This window comes from Emys orbicularis, chromosome 8 (genome assembly GCF_028017835.1).
Source record: "Emys orbicularis isolate rEmyOrb1 chromosome 8, rEmyOrb1.hap1, whole genome shotgun sequence".
NCBI lineage: Eukaryota > Metazoa > Chordata > Testudines > Emydidae > Emys > Emys orbicularis.
The window spans coordinates 11,027,494-11,040,474 of NC_088690.1; the positions used below are offsets into that span (position 1 = coordinate 11,027,494).

The window sequence follows — 12,981 nt, forward strand, 5'->3', positions numbered from 1 at the left end:
CTTACAACACGATTGTTTAATTTTGTTCCAGTATCTTTCCAGGTGCTGAAGTCTGGCAGACTGGTCTTTAATTCTCTGGGTCCTCTTTGTTCCCCTGTTTAAAAAAAGATAGGTACTGTGTTTGCCCTTTTCCAGTCCTTTGGGACCTCACCCATCTTCCATGAGTTCTCAAAGTGCTAATGGTTCTAAGATTGCTTCAGGTAGCTCCTTAAGTACCCTAGGATGAATATCATCAGACTTGCAGACCTGAATATCTCTAACTTATCTAAATATTCTTTAGCCTGTTCCTTCCCAGTTTTGGCTTGCATTCCTTCTCTCTTGTTATTATTGTGTTGAGTACCTGGTCACCATTAATCTTTTCAGTGAAGACTGAAGCAAAATAGGCATTAAACACCTCAGCCTTCTTGATGCCACCAGTTATGAACACTCCTTCCCCACCAAGCAGAGAACCTACATTTTCCTTTGTCTTTCTCTTGCTCCTAATATCATTTATAGAATGTCACCTTATTGCCTTGTATGACACTGTATGGAATATGAGTGACCATTTGTAATATTACTGATACGAATATTATAAATAGGGCCCTACCAAATTCTCAGTCCATTTTGGTCAATTTCAGTCAGAGGATTTAAAAAATCATAAATTTCATGATTTCAGCTATTTAAATCTGAAATTTCACAGTGCTGTAATTGTAGGGGTCCTGATCTAAAAAGGAGTTGGGGGGGGGGGGAGGGGAGACAAGATTATTGTAAGGGGGGTTGCGGTACTGCTACCCTTACTTCAGCACTGCTTCTGGCAGTGGCGCTGCCTTCAGAGCTGGGCAGCTGGAGAGTGGTGGCTGCTGGATGGGATCCCAGCTCTGAAGACAGAGCCACCGCTAGCAGCAGCACAGAGGTAAGGATGGCAGGGTATGGTATTGCTACTCTTGCTTCTGTGTTGCTGCCTGCTGATCTGGGCCCTCAGCAGCTGCCGCTTTCCGGCCACCCAGCTCTGAAGGCAGCGCAGAAGTAAGGGTGACAATACCGTGACTCCCCTAAAATAACCTTGCAACCTCCCTGCAACTCCCTTTTGGGTCAGGGCCCCCAATTTGAGAAATGCTGGTCTCCCCCATAAAATCTGTATAGTATAGGATAAAAGCACACAAAACACAAGATTTCACGGGGGGAGACCAGATTTCATAGTCCATGACGTGTTTTTCATGGCCGTGAATTTGGTAGGGCCCTAATTATAAAATTGCTATAAATCTTACAAAATATGCCATGTATCAGTGGAAAAGTTATGATTTGCTAAAGATGATAATCATGTTTATATGTATGTATCATCTTTGTACTATGAATTATAAATATGTGAGCTATATCTGTATCTCAAACTTTGTGCTGTGTTTCTGGGTGACATCCCCAGACAGACTGGCATCAGTACTATCTAGCCTGCTTGACGGCCTATCAAAGGCCATCAGCTATACAATGAACCCATTGAGAGAAGGCAGGGGTTACACCTATGAGTTACCAGGACATATAGGGACATGCCTATGGACAGGGGGTTCCAAGGCTTTTCCATGCCATGTGCTGAGCTTGTGTTTGGGACAAAGGATGTACAAGCCACATGGCAAAGGACATAAAAGGCAGCTGCATCATCTCCATTTTGTCTTCAATCCTGCTTCCCACCTCTGGAGTAACTTAATTACAAACTGAAGCTTTGAACAAAGGACTGAACGACCCATCCAAGCTTTGGATGTATTCCAGAGGGACTTTACATGCCAGCAAACTCACTAATGCTGCTAAGAACCTGATATATGGATTGTGAAGTTGTATGTATCTGACAGTTTGACAATTTAACGACTCTCTTCTTGTTCTTCTCTTTTCTAATAAACCTTTAGTTTTAGATACTAAAGGATTGGCTGAAAGCATGATATTTTGGGTAAGATCCAAACTAATATTGATCTGGTGATGTGGCTGGCCCTTTGGGGATCAAAAGAACATTTTTGTATAGTGAGAAGAGTTTTAAATAACTTCTCACTTTACAGGATCTATGTGCTAATTGGTAGCCAGAGAACTGGAATGCAGTAAACGGGGCTGTGTGATTTCTTTTTCAGCTTCTTGATAACCAGTGTGGGGAATCAGGTGCACAGGTTGGTGAGTCTAATTTCAGTGTTAATCACCAATTTTGGGAGAATCTGCTCTCCATTTGCAGCCTGCCCTGACCTTGGCATTTTCAGTGTGGGCTACCCTAGGCACCTACGGGTCACACCTTGTATATGTCTTGCTAGGTGTAACTCATTTTGTGCCTTAATCTTTCTGATTTTGTCCCTATACGCTTGTGCTATTCTTGTGTACACGACACTCAGAAGCCAGTCTTTCGGACAATCAAGGAACAGCTTTGGACTCTGAAGGGAGCTCTACTCTATTCTTAACTGTGACACCGGGATCTCACAGGCTGGTGGTAGGGTGTGTGGAAACTTCCCACATTGGAAAAACAATAACAAAATATGAAGCCTCAATAAGACAGTAAGTTTCTAGATTGGATAAAGCAGGCTTTTGGGTTTTTCCCTTAGGGAATGACTGCATGTACATTTCCTCCACGGCTAGTACGAATTGGACAGGATATAGAGCTCTTCCAGTTTGCACATTTCCTCTTCCAGGTCTGGCTCTCTCTTGATCCCTTATGTACACCAAGCCATTTAGCAGTTAAGAAGATGTAAGATTCTACCCTCACTGGGCAGCACTGATCTCTAAAGCTTTGGAACAAAACACAGAGCTCGTTGGAGTATGAGACATGGTGGAGCAGAAGGCAAAGAAACAGGGAACTCACAACAGACTCCTCTTGCACAGCAAGAATCCCCTGCCACCGCAGACTCCAACAGCAAATGCCGCTGTTTGGCTGAGAAGCGGCAAACCAGATGAAACTGTTTCTATTGCAATCTACAATAGCCATATCAGGGGGAGAGACCGTTCCCATTTTCATTATTAAGTGCAGCTGAGGCACTCAGAGGGATTCCTTCCCTCAATGCAAACAAGCAATTTAGCAAAGCGAGTGGAAGGTTGGTACCTGGGAAAGGACGTTTTAACAAATAAACAGCTACGTGTGCTAGGGAAGTTACAATAATTTATTCAAAGGGGACACATTGTCACTTTAATAAACATAGGCCAAATTCAGATCTAGTGCAAGTGGGTGTGACCCTCATAGAAGTCAGAGGGCCAAATTCAGCAGTGACACAAGTTGGTCAGAAAATGGCATGTAAGTTACCTTCAGTCTGCACATCTACTGAATGCCAAATCTGGGCAAGTTACTGGGACACCACTTTACCATGTACACACATTGGGTGTGAATTAGTCCAAACATATATCTTGCATGACCTGTTTATTTCACTATTGAATTTATCCCCCATTTTTCAAACAAAAATTAATTACCCTGTGGTACTAGCACCACATCAGAACAACTGGAAGGATTTTTAGAATCAGGTTTAATGTCTAGTATTAATAGTGTTGAATTACTGTTTGCAGTCATCTTGGAATACGAAGATATACTAGTCAGTTTCCTTGTTTATAGTGAGGCTCGGTTCCTGACTCTCATATGCCCTAGCAAAATATTACAATGCGAGATTACAAACACTGCAGGGGATTGTTTAAATATTTTTCCCTTGGAATTCAAATAAAGAAAAGTGAATGGAAACATTTCCACTGACCCTAGAAAATCATGTTTATACAAGACCTACATTTTAGGCCTAATCTATTTGACAGGATTGCTTCAAATTAGAACTCAACAATGAACACATGGCACAGTCTCCTTAGTCTCTCCTGCACACAACACTTACAGTCAGAAAACCCAGAAAGCACCAAGTAATATTCCTGGATCAATTCTATCCTACATTTAACAAGGACTTTCCTCTTCCACTGAAAGCCGCCCTCCCCGCCCCTTCATGTAATGAATCCAACATACCTTGAGGCCTCTTTCGTACCGTCGCACTTTGCCACTCTCGTCTGCCTCCTTTGCATTAGAGATTGCTGCCTTATAGTTAGCAATTCTGTCCTCTATCGCCCGCTGCAATTCACTGGAAACAGCAGGAGATGTGATCTCAAAAAAAAAAAAAAAAGGGCGGGGGGAGAGTAAGGCACATTATTTACTTTCCCAAATTACACATGCTTCACCTTACCACTGAAAAGTAAGCATATCCCTTCTGTACAAAATAACACATGCACACAGACTGGGCTCAGGAATCAAGACAGCAGGAAATGGAAAATTTCTCTGAAACAGAAGGGCACTTGTACTGCACCAATGTTTCCTGGATACATCTCTGGGCTTCCTATCAACGGAGCAATAGAGAGAATTGGGTGGGGTAGTTTAGGAAACTTACAGCCACAGGGTTACTGGAGACTGGGTGGTTAGGACTAAATGAGGGAGAACAGTGATGCCTCTCAGACATCATGTGCCCAGGTGGCCTGGGTGTTATTTTGGGGGGTGAATGTTTGTTTTCTTCGCCATCTTAACTTTACATCTTTCAAGGATTCTCACAAATTGGCTTCAATACAAGATCTCCTCTTCCCACCTCCTCTTGTAAGCTGGAAAGTCTGCAGTCTGGGACTTGCCCAGTGAAACAAGCAACAGAAATAACCAGTTACCATCCACTATTTATAAGCACTGTGGTTGTCAAATTGACCTGTCAGCTGGCTCCTGATGTAATTATTGCCATTATCTCTACACAGACCTACTCTTGCCCTATTTATTAATGTGCACAATGCACGGAAGTCCTGAAATCTGTATTGTATGACAACAGAAGAAAAGCAACAACTGAACAAAAAACCTGCCTGCATAGACAAATTCAATAGTAAACAGATTCTGAAATTCTACATAACTCAGCACCACTGACAGCTTGCTTAGGAGAGGCCTCAGGATTAAAACAGCAGTGGCTACTGCAAGTTAGGATTCAGGTGCACTGATAAAAGGTTGGGTGTGGGGCACAGGGGGAAAAAACATTGGGATGGTAGATAATTGGGATGCTGGAAATCAGGACTGAGATTTCTGTGCATGATGTACAGTAGAGCCCTGCAACCTGACCCGAACCCAACAGACCCCTGCAACCTGACCCGAACCCAACAGACCCAACTATGGAGTGTAGGGTCCAGGTAGGGTGGGAAAACAAACAGAACCCCCTGGACTCAGGTTGGTGCTCCTCTGACCTGTGGAACAGGTTACAGGGGTGGCTGTGTGCCCCTCTCCTGCTAGCAGTCGCCATCTCGCTGCTTATTTGATTATAGGATGTTATAGGCCATGTGAGGGAGGCAGTATGGTCTAGTGGATAGAGCCCTCGACTGGGACTCAGGAGACCTGGATGCCATTCCTAGCTCTGCCCTGGCCTGCTGGGTGATCTTGGGCAAGTCATTTCCCCTCTCTGTGCCACCTGTAAAATGATAATCATACTGACCTCCATTGCAAAGCACTTTGAGATCTACTGAAAGAGCACTATATAAGAACTAGGTATTACTACTGTTATGTGTAATGTAGCATAGAAGAACTGTGTGGAGTTTCTAGACTCATAACAAGAATACTACAAAGGGAATTAAGGAGCAATAGCAGAGCTGTAAGCTGTACAAAGGAAGTCTGCACACATTACTATTATTTATATAACACCATGGATGTGCTAAGAGATTTACAGGCAGTAAGACAAAATCCCTGCAAGAAGAGCTTACAACGTATATTATGTTTGACTCTGTCTGGTGGTATTAGTTCCTCATTTTCACAAACACCAAATTCATCTTAAGAACAATGCAAGATGAAATCTAACTATATCAATATAGTGTCAGCTCCCACCAGGAAACGTACAGATGTACAAAATAAGCCAGAATATAAAGTGAGCTTGTCATCTTATAAATTGCATAGTGAGAATGATTCAGTGGAACTCCAAGTCAACCACACATCTCTTTCTTACCTCTGCCTGCAGTTCAGGTTGCTGCTGTATTACTGGTGGAGCTGCTACCACCTCCATCGCTATGGTTTCATCCTCACAACTTCCTGTCTCATCTTGCTTGCCCAGAACTTCCTGCAACTCTGCCTAGAGCAAGAATCAGTGAGGTGGTTACTGTAAAGCATGCTCTGCTTTCGGCACCATGTGAACAGATGCTGCAGGAACTAAAGCACCTCCCCACTGCCACAGTGAAAAGAATGATTCAGATCCTGACGTCTTTTGCCCAAGGCAATGTTTCAGTGTAGATTATCTGCCAATTTGTGTCAACAGTAACACACCTCCGTGGGACACTGGCAAGTGATAATCAATAGCAGTGTGAGAGCTGGTCTGGAGAAAGTATGTACCGCCTGGCTCCAGAAACTAGAGTTAAACCTCAAACAGTCTTTGATGTCCCTAAACTTCTCCTGCCTTACCTAATTTCAATTTGTTTTGCAGCTGACTCCACATACTCTGGTTCTGGCCAGGAGTAGAAATGTTCCGGCACAATTTGAAGGCAATTCCTGGGGAGCTCACAGCCCAACATATAGTGCTACGGTCTCTTACACAACCCTTTTGTTGGGTAGCTCTCTGAGGACTGAAGAACATGCAGTAGCTAAGACAAGGATTTTATCTTTTCGAAGGTTGTCTAAACCCCAACTTCAAACCTCCAAATAGTCACCCTTCACTAATGCCCGAACTAAGTGTAGTTTAGTGCACCCTCCATACAATCCACTCACACACAACACACTTTTAATAAACACAAAAATCATTTTAGCTCAAGGATATGGTTATTAGGCCCTAGCCAAACTCAGAGCAGAAGTGTCCTAGCCATAACTATAAGTAGAATGATTGCTAAAAGGATGTTGGGATATGTAAGGGTTAAGTAGAGACCTGGGAAACCGCTGATGTGCAGACATGGCATTAGGGAATAGGGGTACAGGCAGGCACCGCTTTTGTGCTTGATAGATAAAGTGCTACCCCCTCCCTTCCCTTCTGCTTGCTAAGGATTGATAAGCGTTGCAGCTGCATAAGGAATGTGTAAAGCAGTATTGTCTCCCCCTCCCTTCCATTCCCAGCTAGCTAAACGAGCTCGAGCTTCCTCCCTTCCCTGCAAACTGCTAATTAAGGGAATTCGTGGCTGCAATTATTGCAAAGAAATGTATTTTCAAAATAAAAATGTCTGTAGAATACGCTTAATGCTGTAAACAGGGGCGGGGATAATTATATTCACTGTATGGGCGTTCATATTACTCAAGAAGGGTTTTGGAGGTATTGTAGTAAATGTAGGTATTTACATACTAACTTAAATAAAAAGAGAGTGTGCTGTAACTAATTCACTGCTTATTCAACAATTGGGTCGAAGGGAACAAGTACCACAATCAAGAAGCCAGTTTACTCAATTCGCCTCTGGGTCTCCCTGTTCTTCTTCTAACAAAGGATTTCAGCCATGTTTCCCTAACTCACATGGACTGGGATTTTCCTCTCTTCCCATCTCCCCCAAGAACCATATTCACACACACATTTGTAGTCAGGTACTGTTCTCATCTTGGTATGGACAGCGTCAGACCATTCAAAAATGTTTAAATCAGCTGTAAGTTTTGCCATGTCTTAATTTCCCTTTAAAAAGTTGAGGGGCTTTGTTGCTCACAGAACTTACTCCATGAAAGACTGAATTCCACTGGCAGTAAGTACATACCAAAAGGTCCGTATCCTCCTCCAAACCTTCATCCTCCTCCTTCTCCTCATTCAGGTCCTTCATGCACTCTGCAGCCATCTTTTCAATATGATCCATGGGTAAAGGGGCTGGAGAAGGCAACCAAAAGGAGACACGCCATGAGGATCTAGCATACTGTTGGATGGTGCAAACCTAAACCATGAGCATACTGATTGGAAAAGAACTGTGAGTTCACTTGTCACTTCTCCCTTTCAACTACAGGCGGTGTTTTCTAGTCAGCAAGAAAGTAAAGCTGGCGAAGTAATTCCCATGCCTTTTTTGGCTGAAGCCCCACCACTTGCAATTGATCAGTGCCTTCTGCTCCATCTCCCTTGTCCTGTCACTCCATCCCCTGGTACATCTGCTGTATCTCTATTACATTCTTTTCCTCTGTCTGTTTTATGCTTCTTCCTTTTTTCCTTTTCTGTGCATTTCCCTGATTTTGATTTATTTTGTTGTCTCTGCTCTCTTCCTCTGGTCCTCCCACCTCTGCTCCACTTGACTACATGTTCTCCCTCCTCTGTTGCATTTTCACTACATTGTGTTGCAGATTGTCTGAAGGAAAATGTGCTGTTTAGTGCCACCTATAGAAATATGTGGGTGAGGGGAATGAGGGAGAGAACATGCAGCCTAAAGCTCACCACAGCAGACGAGGAGTTCAGGCATACAACTTGATAATTCTGGAGCTTTGACAACTGGCAGGAATGTCAGTTACACATGAAAGAGCTTTTCTTCTTCTTTTAAGAGTAAATTGAATCATGGAGACTATTATTGTCAACCGTACTTATGGTCAAAAGGAATTTTATTTCTAGAAAATTTAGTCTTCCTCCACAAGAACAAGGGGTCCATGTACCTTGAAATGTGCCTCTACTCTACTTCCCTTGTTATATCTGGTGCATTTTTCTTGCCCAGTTGTGTTTAATGGAGTTCTCCAGAGAATAGCGAACATGCAGATTTCCACAGGGATAGGTAGAAGTTTGTATGCTGGCAATTGCAACCTGACCAGATTCTCTCCGTGCTCAATAAAACACATGCTCACACTCTGTGCTCTCATTTGCACTACAGAAACAGATTCAAACTATTCAATTTCCTTGTCCCCTTGTCAAACAACGGCCTCTGCAACCCAGAATCAGTAGCAAGTAAAAAAGAGACAAGGTGGGTGAGGCAATATCTTTTATTGGGCCAACTTCACCACACGCTTTCACCACAGAAGGTGGTCCAATAAAAAAAGATATAATCTTGTCTCTCTAGTATCCTGGGACCAACATGGCTAAAACAACAGTGAAAACAGGAGGTAAAAGTACATTTTAAAACTTTTCCTAAGCATTTACAATATTGGAAACAGCCAGATTTACAACTATGAAGGAGCAAGGTGTAAAATACTCAGGTAAGACAACTTGAGATGCCTGGCTCCTATCTCACAGTGGTTATACCCTGGTGTAACTCCATTTACTCCTGACTTACACCCACAGGGGACATAGCAGAATCAAGCCTTACATAGATTACGAGTTGCTTAGAGCAACTTGTAACTTAAAACAAATGAAACTAGCTGCTGCCACTTGAACATGCACCCTTAACTGTACTTATTAAGCCACAGGTTTCAGAAGCTATGCCTCTAGTGCAGAGCTGAGTTAACCGAGCTTGAGTGAGAGCAGCCACACCGAGAAACAATACTTAAGCTGCACAGTAATTGTTTTAGCAGTTGACATGTTGTGCTAACTTGAGTTGCGTTCTATATTTCTTGACGGGCCAGCCAACTTGAGTTAAAAGCATCACCACACTCCAGTTAAGGGGTTTTATACATGGATGGGACTTGAGTTAGGGGTAACACTGGCATTATAACTCAAGTTAACTCTGTAGTGAAGACAAACTCCTAGTAGCCTTCATGCAACATGATCCCCTCTCTGATCTTGATTCACATAGTATCCATACCATAGATCCTCAACATTACACTTCCTACTACATTCAGCTTCAAACATTTCTCTATTTACATTTTCTTCCAAATCCTGAAATATTGTTACTATTTGTGTTGCAGTAGAACCTAATGGCCCCAACTGAGTTCAGGGCCTCATTGTGCTAGGTGCTGTTCATAAACAAAGCAAGAAACAATCACTACAGAGAGTTTACTGACTAAATAGACCAGAGACAAAGTGTGGGGAAAAGGAATAAACTCAATTTTATAGGTAAAGAATGAGTCACAGAGAGCTTTAGGCCCAATCATGCGAAAAGGGCCACACACAGGTGACCCCTGCACCCATGTGTAGAACATTTAAATCAATCACTTGGGACATCAGTGACTAGCCCAAGATCACCCGAATTCCATGGAGGAGTGAAGAATTGAACCTAGTTCACTTCTTTACCCAAAAGATCATCTTTCTTCTCTGTTTAAACTGTGCACATATTAATCAATTCCAGGCAGCTCTCATCTGCAGAGAATGGATACAACCACCAGAGTCCAGCAGGAGAACTGAAAAAATAATAATTCACTACTAACCCAATACCAGATACACACTGAGCAACACAAACCACCTGCTTGCTACCAAAGCAAAAAGTGTGGACAACGTTTCAGAACAGTAAACAGATTTTGTTTGTTTCTTTAAGATTGACAAAGAATCTCTGCCATCAGATAGGCTTTCCCCTTCAGCTTCATAGCACTAACAAATGGCCCCATAATTCATAGCATACAAAATAAGTACTGCAAACCAAAATGTGTTGCCACTGGGGAAGGCTTCCCCTCTTCAATCCATAGGAGTGTCACAAGCCAAGCTGAATATGGGAATTTAGATCTGTCACACAAGTCAGAGAATATTGCCCCTTATTCCCCCTCCGCCTACCCAAGATGCTGCTGTTCTGATCATCTTCCTCTCCTATTGTCTGAGCAAGTTCTCTTCTCATCTCCTCACTGGCCACTGGCTCCCCTCCTCTCCTATTTCTGTTTAAGCTTCCAATTCTAATCCTCCTCTTGAAAACTCTACCCAACTCCTCCCCCGCTTAACCCTCTGATCTCACCTCCACCTATGCTCATTCTGCCTTCTGTCCAACCATCTCTCCTAATTGCTCCATTTTGTATTCTATACTCATTCCCAAATATGTGCCTTCTTCCCCACCACCGCCTACACCCTGTTTAAACTAGTCTTATTCTTCCTCCTGCATAGACGTGGGCCAGATTCTGCCCTCAGTTATACAAGTGAAAATAACAGTAGGATTTCACCTATAGCCTTAATTCCAGAAAAACAGGGATGCAATGCTCAAGCAATGCCACTGCTGACAAATGTGCTGCTCAGACCCGAGGAAAACATTTGATACCTTCAGTGGGCATAACAAATACTGACTCATAAAACCTTACAGAGATGTTGAGGATTAATCTTCATTCTACAGATGGGAAACAGTGAAAAAAAATATTAAGTGACTTCATGAGCTCCAAAGAAAGAGTCTGTGTTGGAGATGGAAACAGAGCTCAGAAGTTCCTGGTTCCCAGACTTATGCTCAAACAACCAGACCTTACCTGTACGTTATACAGGCAGTAGCGACAAAAGATAAAAATTAAAACCCAGTGCGACTGAAAGTGCCCACAGGAAACTCACAGAGAGAAACAGTGGATTTGATGACACAAAGGGTATCTATCTCCTCATACACAGATCTAGAACACATCCCCTTAGACTCAGGATATTATCAGAATTACTGATCAAGACCTTTATTTAATGCTTTCTAAAAGTCATTAGTTATAAGAACTAGAAAGGAAAAGTCAGTTATAGGATTCTTGAATTCAAACAACAGGATTTTTTATTTGATGGCCAGTTTTTTAAAAAGTATACAGAATTTCTATTAAAAGTAAGATTTAAAAAGGGAACAGACTCAAGAAATAGCTGCATCAACTTATTTCAGATACTTTAAAATCTTCTGCGTTCGTTACTCTTCAAGGGTAACTATTATCTTGAAAACTAGTCAGTATCAAAATGAATTCAAATTTAGTTTCAGGTACTACTCTGAGTCTTCCTGCCAATTATTATTGTGATTTTACCATCACATTTTCCTTTATATTTATAAATTTTCCTCTCCCTTGTTGTGTGAACATCCCACACAAACAGCATAGGAAAATGAAAGTACAAGAAACAATGAAACGGATTATACACAAATGCAGTCAAATACACCAAGTAAACAAACTCTCAGGTTTCCAGAGTTCATTTAAGGTCAGAAAGGCCCATTTTAATAATCTAATCTGACCTCCTGCATAATACATGGCAAAGAATTTTACCCAGTAATTCCTACATCATGTCAATAACTTCTGGCTGAGTTACAGCATATTTTCTAGAAAGATATCCAGTCTTGATGTAAAGACTGCAAGTGATCGACAGTCCACCACACCTCTTGGTAAATTATCTTGTTCCCTCACTGTTAAAAAAAAACAACTGAACCTTATTTCCAGTCTCAATTTGTATAGCTTCAACTTCCAGCCACTTGATCTTGGTATGCCTTTGTATGCTAAATTAAAGAGCCCTCTACTCTCAAAAATCTTCTCCCCATGTAAGTGTGACACCCTGTACCCCACGTTCACCATTTTTATATGATTACGCTATATTTTGTATAAAGCATGCCTTGTGAAGTATCATTTGAAAACTCAATCTGCTGAATATTATTTTCCTGTTGATGTGTGTTTAACAACACTGCATATAAAATTATGAGATTTTGCTATATGATTGTTACTGAAATATGCTGTAGTTCTGGGTAACGCCCTCAAACCAATTTCTCAGAGACACACCAGAATGCCAGCAAGGTGCTAAAGTGCCATTACCTGCTTAACTGGCCATCCACCAGCAGGGGGAAGGTATAGACAAGAAATTTACATTGCATCCCAGAGACAGTTGGAATCTCAGGTATATAGGGGACTGTTTGTCTACACACCGGCATGGGGTAATCCTCAAAGAGAGGAGGAGGATATAAAATGAGACAGTGACCTCCACATCACCCCTCTCTTCCTCTCATCTCTCTGCCCATGGCATCAACAAATATTTGAAGAACACTGAACTGGGGGAAGGATCTCTAGCTGAAAGGAAATCCAACCTGTGTATTGTTGCAACTTATGGTGAGAGACATTTTGCTTTTAAGTTCATTTAGGTATTAGCTTGCAGTTTTATTTTTGTATTTCTTTTGTAACCAATTCCGCTTTTATGCCATACCACTTGTAATCACTTCAAATCTATCTTTTTCTAGTTAATAAACTTGTTTTACTGTTTTATCTAAACCAGCGTGTTTGGATTGAAGTGTTTGGGAATCTCTATTTAGGATGACATGGTTGCAGCATAATCATTACCCAGTGTTGGAATGACGTAC

General features: G+C 42.0%; 1 protein-coding gene across 1 annotated transcript in view; it reads right to left on the reverse strand.

Moving 5' to 3' along the window:
• Positions 1 to 12,981, reverse strand: part of CC2D1B (coiled-coil and C2 domain containing 1B) — a 71,694-nt gene that overhangs the window by 48,176 nt on the left and 10,537 nt on the right. Inside the window, exons 4-6 of the mRNA XM_065409182.1 lie at positions 7,633 to 7,739; positions 5,922 to 6,044; positions 3,935 to 4,069 (exon numbers count right to left, since the gene is read on the reverse strand). Coding sequence (XP_065265254.1) covers positions 3,935 to 4,069; positions 5,922 to 6,044; positions 7,633 to 7,739 — 365 coding nt within the window. The remainder of the gene's footprint in view (positions 1 to 3,934; positions 4,070 to 5,921; positions 6,045 to 7,632; positions 7,740 to 12,981) is intronic.